The sequence below is a fragment of the Astyanax mexicanus genome, chromosome 10 (assembly GCF_023375975.1).
Source record: "Astyanax mexicanus isolate ESR-SI-001 chromosome 10, AstMex3_surface, whole genome shotgun sequence".
Classification (NCBI taxonomy): domain Eukaryota; kingdom Metazoa; phylum Chordata; class Actinopteri; order Characiformes; family Acestrorhamphidae; genus Astyanax; species Astyanax mexicanus.
This window is the reverse complement of record NC_064417.1, coordinates 28,030,686-28,040,927: the sequence shown is the minus strand read 5'-3', so window position 1 is coordinate 28,040,927 and position 10,242 is coordinate 28,030,686. Positions and strand designations below refer to the sequence as shown.

General features: G+C 42.5%; 1 protein-coding gene across 1 annotated transcript; it reads right to left on the bottom strand.

The window, feature by feature from the left end:
• Window positions 1–1,425: 1,425 nt before the first annotated feature.
• On the bottom strand, window positions 1,426–9,938 carry si:ch73-43g23.1 (uncharacterized). Its single transcript, XM_007229879.4, has 2 exons — window positions 9,765–9,938; window positions 1,426–9,184 (listed from the first exon to the last, which is right to left on the bottom strand). The coding sequence occupies exon 2, from the start codon at window positions 9,052–9,054 to the stop codon at window positions 1,768–1,770; it is 7,287 nt and encodes a 2,428-aa protein (XP_007229941.3). The 5' UTR covers window positions 9,055–9,184; window positions 9,765–9,938; the 3' UTR covers window positions 1,426–1,767.
• Window positions 9,939–10,242: the final 304 nt, after the last annotated feature.

The window sequence follows — 10,242 nt, the reverse complement described above, 5'->3', positions numbered from 1 at the left end:
AAGATTTAACAACAGCAACTGGTTACATTGACTGGAAATGAATTAATTTGTCATTTTATAATCTGAACACTTAGACGCGTATAAGACACAGATGATAACTAATACTAATGTGTTAGCACAACGCCTGTCAGAAAGAAAACACTGGGCACCTGAAGAATATAACCTTTAATAGGGCAGAACTGTGTGTAGAAATATAGCATGCAATACTCTTTTTGTCATTAAAATAATGTGTCTGAAATTTTATGAGGATGAAGCATGAATGACTGGGGGCATACATAAATCTTTCACATTCGATTATTGTTCATGTTTGAACAGAAACAATTCTGCAGGTTTTGTAGGTTTATAGTATGTGTGGTTTATATTGTCTTACAGAAATACTGTAAACTACCAGCCATTTTCATTGTGGTTTTATTGTAGCCTAGTGGGCAACAACACTGCCTTTCCTCTTGTCCTTTTAACACCAATAAAAGTCTCCAGAAAACTCTACATTCTTATAGCTGTGTAGGTCTTAATGGTTAAAATTGAAGTCAGTCTGGATATGAGCATCAACCAAATGCCTGAAATGTATGGGTTCATGATTTTATGTGCTGATTGTTATCCTAATCAAGTTTTTTTCTGTGTATTATTATGTGGGCTTTTGATTTTGTTAAAACTGCAAATTTGAAGCTGGTTAGGCTGGTTGACAAGGTATGTTTCTGTTTGAGTTTGGTTTGTTTGACCAGGATCACCAACCATGTTAGCATAATCAAACAAGAAAAGTGATATTGGACTAAACCAAAATATATCTTTAAAACTTTTAAAACAACTGTAACTGAGGACAGCAAACATTTGTTTTTGGAGATTGATGGTCTTTGATTGTTGGATCCCTAAAAAGTAGCCCAGTTAGATCTAATGGGAACACTTGGGAATTATTCGCTTTGCTGTCCTCTATAAACACCCACTTTATTTTGAAAAATGAATCATATAAATATTGTTTTCATCAAATGAGACTATCCAACAGCTGCACTACTGTGTTGTCTAAAGAGGTGGGGAATGTGTTCAGCTTCTTTAGCTACTTAGTTGAAGCCATTAGCTGACTCAAGTGGGTAAATGCACACACAAACAGCTTGACTTTTCCCTGAAGTACTAGTTTTGCCAATAGAATAGGACTCACTGGAGCAGATAAGCATGAAGCTATTGGCACCATGTCAGTACCTAATGCAAGGCATAGGCAAGAAGGGTTTAAAGCCCTTAAGCATGTAACAAGCAGTGGAGCAGTATTTTCAGTGTTTTCTGGAATGATGGAGCTCTATTCCTTAATACGAAGTAAATTGGGGTCTTTGCAATGAGGCAGTGTAGTGTCCATCCAACAGCTTGATATTACTGCTTTAAAATCTATTAGAAAGCCTTTTACCTTGACAGTAGAAAAAGGTAATTAAACAAAAGTAGGATAAACTCTTTTTAATGTAATTTCAGAAGAAACAATGAATAAGCAGGTGTCCCATTAATTTCAGTATCCATACAGTATGTGTAAACAAGTAGCCTAGAAACAAACAAAAAAACTGTGTTTAAGGTGTAAATATCTGACAAAATTACCAAAGGCTGTGCCTGTTAAAATCTTAAGACCCCTGAGGAGCAGTTTGAAACTGTGGAGGAGCAGTAACCATTAACAAACTTTTTTTTTTTTTTAGAAGAAACATGTCTGTCGAAAGCATATTGAGAGGATCCTTCACAACTGAAAACAACAAAAGTTCCTCAAAGATCATGTAATTTTAACAGTATGCTAGATCACACTCTCCTGCCTGAAGAGGCAGGAATATTTGGTGATGGTTTGTGGTAGCAGTCTGAAGGGGTAGAATTAGGGCTTGCATTAATCCCACTGGGAATGTAATACATGCTCTCTAAATAACTCTGATCCATCGATGGATGGCTTTTTGCTTCTGATTTCGGCATCTGGCCTGCTGAGCCTCCATATCCCATGCTGGTTTGATGGAGTGAAGTGGAGACAGATGTCTCTGGATGTCGTGGTTGCTGGGCAGACTGGGGATGAGGTGGTGCACCGTAGGGGAGGTACTGTGGTGCATATAACCCTGGACCATGGAGTGAGGGGTACGGAGCAGCAGGTGGAGGGTACATACCAGAATGGGACATAGCCTGTTGAGGTATTAGGACTTCGACATATTGCCCAATTTCTGGATCAAAAAGCATTTTTCTTAATGGTTGCACTGGTACTTCAATATAAAAGTACTTGCCAGTTTCAGGGTCTAGAAGCACACGACGAGGACCTTGCCCATACCCAAGTCCACTGGCATTTTCTGGGTACAATACACTACTACCCCCCGGACCATCACTTCCATAATCATGGCTAAAAGCAGGTGGTAAATCATGCGAACCAAAAAACTGAGATCTAGGGTCCATAGCCATGTTGGGTGAATGGCTATGCTCCCGGTAAGCTGCACCACTCCCAGCTTGTGGTGAGCGCCGATTAGTATGCCTCTCCATCTGCATCTGAGTGGAAGATGGTGGTTGCTCATCACTGTAGGACTGTACAGCTGGAGCAGGGCAGGGATATGAGTGGTTCAGAGGTTGAATCATAGCAGGGGCAGGAGGGATCGCAATCTTTGGTGAGACTGATGGATAATTTAAGGGCTGACAGTCTTGTCTCGTTTGATGAGGACGGACCTGAGCTTTTGGTGGAGCACTAGGGTATGAAATCACCTGTCCTGGTGAGGCTCTTGAGGCTGGTGGGGTGCGGTTTTGTGGACCTGGGTAGGGATTGCCAGGATGTGGGTGCGAAGATGGTTTGTTGCTGGGATGGTATCGATTGAGCCTCCTTGGGGGCAGATCAGAAAGCAGCAGGGGGCTAAAGCTTTCTCGCTCATCGTAGCTTGGTGGATCATCTGATTCATGGAAGTGGAAGTCATCTTTGAGTAATTGGTAACTGGTAACTGATGATGCTGTCTTTGAAGGCTGAATATATGTATGGCTTTGTGATGCTACTGGCAGGACTGGGTGACTGGATGTGCAAGAACTGGGACTCACTGGTCCTGCTTGATCTTCACTAGCAGTAACATTGAGTTGGTTCTGGTTGCTGGTTACAGAGTTTTGCACTGAAGTGATGGATACCTGTTGTCTAGCCAAAGTAGCAACTGAGGGTCCTGTTGGTTTCTGCTCAGAATCAGAATTTTTTGAACCTGTTGCTGGGATAGATGGTTTGTAGCTTGATACTGCTGAGACAGATAACTTTTTGATGCTGTTTGATGCAGCCTCAGTTGAATGCTCCTTCTGTGCCACTGCTACTGATGATGTCTCGCTCTTCTTAACATCACTCTTTGAATGTGTTTGCTGTTTGAAAATAGACGACATTGATGGGATATCTGTTTTAGGCAAGTCACTTGACATTGACCTCATTTCTGTAAAAGGCTGTTTATAGCTGGGCTTCAGTGGCACTGGTTTTGGTCTGTCACTGGAAACTGACCTCACTTGTATAGGTAATTCAATTTCTTTGGATGTAGTAACTGGCATTGCATTACTTTTATTACTTGAATTGCTAGAAAATGATCTAATCTCTGACTTGTTTGATGCGAGGGGAGGTGATAATTTATTTGGCACTAAGGTGGCAGGAGTTGTAATTTTCTCTGCTTCCCTCGAAGGTAGCATTGAAGCTGTATGAAACTGATTGCTAGTTTGATCTGTCAGTGTTCCACTGGGACTTACTCTTAGTTCCCTGGGCTTTGGAGAGCCTCTTACCAGTGACACACATTGAGTTCCTTGTAAGGTACCATCAACAGATTTCTTTGGTTCACAAGGTATCTCATCTATCTTTTTGTCTTTCTGTGAATCATTTGAGGCTCCTTCCAGTACACAAGTTTGTAGTGGGACCTCTAGTCTGTTGATGTGCTTAGGGATTGCACCGATACCTTCATTTAGGACTTCACACACACCTATGTCAGCTTGCATCCCCTTTTCTTTCAGTATCATGGACACAGAGTGGCTATTGCTCATGCTCTTCCCATGAATTGGAGCAGGGCTTCCTGGCTTTTGCAAGCAGGAATTAGCACTGGATGTGTCATCCTGCAGAAAAAGCAATGCTGATGTTTCCTTACTTGTAGGTCTAGGAGGAACTTCTAGATCTAAACCATGCACAGTATTTTCTGGTGGTTTGGACTTAGTTATGCATTGTTTGTTATCCACATCAGAGACTTGAACAGTTTTCACCCTTTGCTTGGACTCCATCGTCACCATTGGCAAGGAGGTCTTGGCATTTATATCAGTAGTATTCTTTTTTATGTTAATCTCTGTAGTCACCTCCATCCCTAATTTATCTGGATGAGGTGTTTCTTCTTTCATGCTGGAGTCTTTTTTGTCAGATGCTTGCTTATCCTTTGTGCTGATAGCTTTACACTCGATATGCAAGGTGTGAGGATTTTGCATTTCCTTCTCTTTTTGAGGGACATCTACAGGTCCTTCTACAGGAAAAGTAGTATTAGACGCTTTAAAAGAAAGGTTATATGTATTCTTTACCAGCTTCCTGACATCCCTAACTTTATGCATAACTGGTTTTGAGTTGAGCTTTTCATCTTCTTCATTTTCAGTCTCTACCTGCCTGTCTGGTTTGACTCTTGTCTGCCACTCAGGTGTTTCCTCTAACTGGGATTCATCAATTGAGTGAGCAGGAGAGAAAGAAACCTTCTGAGAAGACTTAGTCTTGTCCTTGGTGGTGCATTGCTTAAGAGTGATTTCAGAGGTTTTTGACAGGAACATCCTCTTGCAGTCCTGTTGTTTATGGGTTTCCAGTGTTGCACAATACTCAGAGTCTCTGTTTGCAAATCTGTTATGTGTGTTTGCAGCTCGGGTGGCAGCAGGAGTTGTGTTCTTGGCAGTCGTATTTGCTGAGTCATGGTTGGACCTCTCTCTCAAATCACTAGTTTCTGCCTCCTTTTCACTGTTTAGCACAATTTGTTTCTTTGGAGGTGTTCTGCTTTTAAATGGATCAACCACTCTAGGCCGCATTTGATCAGCCCCCGGCATTCTGTCTTGAAGTGCAGCTATCCCAGAGTTTAAGGAAGCTGGGATAAAACTAGGTTTGAAGATTGGTTTGGGGGGAACCTTGGGAGCACAGCTCTTCTTTTTTTGAAGATAAGGACTTCTGTCTTCTCTGCCAGTGTAGTCATCAGATGATAGACTGCATTCAGAAAGTAGGCTAGAACTCTCAATATGCCTCTCGATGTTGCCTGATACTCCTGGTTCTACAGCGAGAGGTTCAGGGTGTTTCTTTTTATCTTCAGATGGGCTTGATTCTTCACTTCCTGAAGGTTCTTTGGTCTCCATTTTCTTTGAAAGGACACTCTTGATAATGGTGGTAGCCATTTTTGTCTTGGTTGAGGTTTCATCAAATGATGAAGACTTCTGAAGCATCTTCTTATCAGCCTGAATCTCAGTTTCACCTTCAGATAGATGGGACATATCCTTGTGCCCAACTGCTGGGGTGCTGTGCTGGCGAATAAAAACGTCTCTTGAGCGCCTCTGTAGGAACGGCAAATCCATAACATTTCCTGTATTCTCAGTAGACATTGATTCCTCATTGTTGCGTCTCTTCAGTTGGATCTGCCGTTTTGGGACTGTCCTCTTGGTTCCTCTCTTGGATTCCTCCTTGTTTTCTACTACTACATCCACACATTCAAAACTACTTATCTCAAAATGCCTTGATGGATCCAAAGTACCATAGGGTAGAAAAGGTGGAGTGTGGCTTTGGAGGTCATCATTTTCATGTACTGCTGAGGCATGCAAATCTGCATAGGACATCCACGTAGCAGCACTGGGACTGTCCACAGTAGATGGCTGAGAAACATTTGTCGATGACCTGTGGCTTGAGCTGTAGACATCCAAGTAGTCCCCCTGAGGACTGGATAGGCTCGTAAAGGCCACGTCTGTGAACCATTTCACCTCATTGTCTGCCTCGTCAAACTCACTTCCCATACTGGAGGTCTCAGCAGTACATCCTGAAGGAGGACAACCAGCGCCGCTGTGTTTGCTCTGGAAACCTGATTGGACCCTTCTGGCACTACTCTTGTTCTCTTTTTGTACGCCCTGTGCTCGGAGATGACTCTGTTGCTGCCGAGTTGTCAGGGGAGACTCAAAATAACAGCGAGCTGGAATTCCAGACTTTGGGTCTCCACTTGAGGGAGCAGCACTGTGGCTTGCAGGCCCTTTTCTATTCCTGTCCCTGAATGACAGTTCAACCTGTTCCTCTCTGTAACTACCCTCTACTAGATTCTCCTCCCCTTTCCCAGATGTACGCTCCCCCTGCACCACCCTTTCTTTACTCCACCCCTTGTTCCTGCATGACTGTCTGTCATACTCTCTATCATTGCCACAATGGAAAAAATTGGGGCTTTCCCTTGGTCTAGCAGGCACATGGACAGGTGGCTTTCCACTACCTCCTGATCCTCTTACCAACATATCTCCTCTTCCACTTCTACTGTCATTGTCTTCCAAAATTTTCCTTTCCTCTGCTGTAGGTGCAGTTAACATTACCATTGATGCAGGCCTTGCATTTTCATTTGTAATTAAATCTGATAGACTCTCATTGTCAATATTTTCTGTACTGTCTTCCACATTCTGTACTTGCATTACAGGTAAATCACCTCCAGAAGGTACAGCTTCTGAATCTTTTATTGTCTGACCAGGAGGTTCAGTGGACAGAGGCTCTCCAAAAGCTTCAGTGACCAAAATCTCTTCAGTATTTTCATAGGCAAAGTCTTTGCATTCATCTAGAGCAGGGCTACAGCTTTTATCAGGCTCTTCCTGGATAGAATGCAGACACAAGTCATCTGGCACAAGTGATGGAAGATCCACCTCCTCAATGTTTGGCTCCAAAGGGGTGCAAACATCTGGAACAAAAATTTCATCAATAAATCTGTCAGGTGAATGTTGAACTCTAATTTCAGGGGATGATGTTGCATCCCTGGAAAGGCTTAAAGTCGTTGAGGATGCTCTGGACATGTTTTCTGGTGTTGGTGATGCATTTTGATGTTTTGAGGTGCTAGGTGAGTCCCTGGCAAGGTTTGACATGTCAACTGCAGGATGTGTGAGTGAGCTTTCAGTGAATCTCATTTCCTCTACTTCAGAATACTGTGGTAGGACCAAGACTTGGTTTTGAGGTGAAACAACTCTGTATGTTATTTCCTGAATCTGAGGCGATGGTGGGTTTGGTGACAGGATACTACATGCCATTGTTTTAACTTCAGGAGAAGTCCTTGGAGAAGTTGCAGACCTCAGTTCAGGAGAAAAAGCTGTAGGCATGGAATCTGGTGTGAGAAACTCTTGACTGATCTCTGGTGTGGATGTAAGGCTTCGAGACTCTGGTGTGAGGCATAATTTTGAATCAACTGAGGAAACAGAGCCTTGGAAATCCGTAGGAGTTACTGAATAATCTGTTTCTTGGTGGATCATCTCTGGTGTGGATGATATAGTTTCAGGTTCAGATGCAAAACCCCTTCTTTCAAATTCTGGTGAAGGGCTGATGGTGTAACCCACTGGCGAATATATGACTATTGATGGTTCTGTGGAATGAGCAGCCATTGAGGAGCATCCTGAGAATGAGCGAAACTCACTAACCTCAGGTGATGCAAGACTTTCTGTTGTGTCAGAGATGAAGGACAATCTTCTGGGATCAGGTGAGACTACCATCTCCAGTGCTTCAGGAGAAACCATTGGACGCTGATACTCAAATGATGACACATTTATTTCTGTGTCATCCTCAGCAGCAGGAGTTGAAGGAGTTTGTGAAGGTTGCTCTTGCAGTGCTTCTGGTGCTTTATCATCAGTTAGTGGAGCTGACTGATGACGGTTAATGGTTTCAGGTGAGGAGATTGCTAAATCATTTTTCTCAAGTGTAGCATCAAATTTAGAGTCAAAATTTGTATCCATTTGTGCGAGCGGAGGTGTTAAAGAAGTATCAGGTGTTAAAGCCCTCATTGAAGGGCTTGATGAATCAGGTGTTAAAGGACAAATCTCGACCGGAGTCAAGTCACTGTTTTCGAGTCTGTCTAAGTTAGTAAGACCAGTTTCATTACTTTGTCCTTCTTCTTGAACTTCTGGAACATCTTTTATGGTCGAAATGCAACTACCTCTAGTATCAAGTGAAGAGATATTTGATTCATTTTCTTCAGGGTTGGTGAAGACATTGTCCTCCTCAGCAGAAGCTTCTGAATATGGAGTTATTTCTTTTATCTCTTGGGAAAACTTATCAAGAGGCCCATACGTGAGTGGGTGATCTTGGTTTTCCAAAATTGGACTTTCTGGCTGGTGGGGTATTGGTGGAGTACTAAAGTCCTCGCAATCAGATGATGAAATCTCGGTTTGCTCTGTATAGATAGCCTTGATATCGGATGAATTAAGGGGATTAAGTTCAGGAGTAATTGTCTCTGATGTCTCTGACGAATCAGTTACTCTACAATTGTTGGTATTGTCTCTAACGTCAGATGTCAACAATGCCAGACATTGGGCAGATTCATCTATGTTTTGAGCCAAAATAGGTTCATTTTGACTTTCTGTTTGTGACAAATTACCATCATCTACTTTGTTTGAAGGCGAAGGTAAAGTTGAGTGATTTTCATAGGTATCCACAGTTTTATTGTTCAGAGAGTTTAAATCCGTTGGTGCTGGGATTGATTCCCTAGTTTTAGGTAAAAGTGATTCCTTTGTTGCTTGCTTAAGGCTGTCTCGTGAATCCTCAAATGAATCACTTGTGTCACTCAATTGCTCTGAGCTATGTGCAGTATGGTACGACCCTGATGAATCGTTGACATCTTCTACCGGTAAGTGTGTTTCCACTTCTTTTTTCAGAAATGATGTTGAGGCTGGACTGCTGGAAAGAGACGGAGACTCACAGTCATCTCCGAAAATGTCACAGAGGCAGGTGGTTTCCGAAATTTCGCTACGTGAACTGGGGATGCTAGTGATGTCAAATATCTCCACGCGATTGGGCCCCTCTCGTTGCCGTAGGTTGAAGTTGCGTGGGGCGCTGCGGAGGAATGAGTAACTGTCTCCCTCTAGAACCCAGCTTTCCATTACTTGGCTCCGCACGCAGAACACTGTTCCTTACTTGTACTTGCTTGCAGTGGTTGGCTGCCTTGTGTTTTGGGAATGCAGTTGCTATGCAGTTGCGAGGCCATTCAAAAGAGGTGGGAGGTTTTCAGACCTGAAAAGAGGATAGACAAATATGACCAATGAATGAAGTATCATAACTCTTTGTTTTTTTTTAATCTGGGCTATTATTCTCTTATTGAATATGATCATAAGTGAATGTTGATACAGACGTTGCACATTACAGTCACCATGCACGTGTTCAAGATGTAGAATGAGCACATATTTATTTGTGCCTACATTATTTTGGCCTAATTATTCTTTCTTATAAAAATGCTTTAGTTTTAGATTTATATTTCATAATTCATAAAGGCACTTAAAATAAATAGTTAAAACACTCCACAAAGCAGAAATGGTTAATATATGGTTATTTTCTATATCCAAAAAATAGAAAACTGTACAATTGACTGAAGGTATATACAGTTAAATTGGGTAATTAAACCCATTGAAGTACATCAATTCTCAGTGTTTCATTGTTTAGCAATTAAAAGAACTAAAGTTAAAATAAAGTTAATAACCAGCTCAAATATATACTTGCCTTTTGCTGTTTTATTGCCTAAGGCCATTTTGAATGGAATAGCACATCCACCAGAGTGGTGCAGAGAGCAGTTACAAGAGACAGATATGTACTGTACCTCGGGCTGGTGATGAGGCTCCGACAGGGGGGTCTGCGTTCCTGTGAACACTGCAGCGATCCTTCATCCACTTAGGCCACCCTGCACTGAGATAGGTCCAGCCCCTCTCGGCAAGCTCCATACAGCTACAGCATGCCCCCCAGCTGAAGTAGCTACTCCCAGCCCAGCAGCCTGGCTATTTCAGAAATGGAGCGAGACTGCTGAAAAGAAGAGCAATATGATAAAAGGGCCCGACGTGTCCCTTCCTCTCAAGCATGCACAAAAAATCTTACTGGACTTAATGGACATGACCTGATTTTTTTTATAGAGTTTGGCTGAATCTTGCTGCCTGTGCCAAACTTAACAGAGTGTTACAGCTAGCAGCAGGTGCTGCTCCACTCAAGATACAGCATACTGCTGGAATCTGACACACAGGACTAACACAGTCACAGGGCTTTGCTAATTTTAGACCCGTGTTAGCAGGAAAGATCACTTGGGC

Bases quoted from the DNA above. Each gene is read 5' to 3' on its own strand.
- si:ch73-43g23.1 (XM_007229879.4), bottom strand. From the start codon at position 9,054: ATGGAAAGCTGGGTTCTAGAGGGAGACAGTTACTCATTCCTCCGCAGC.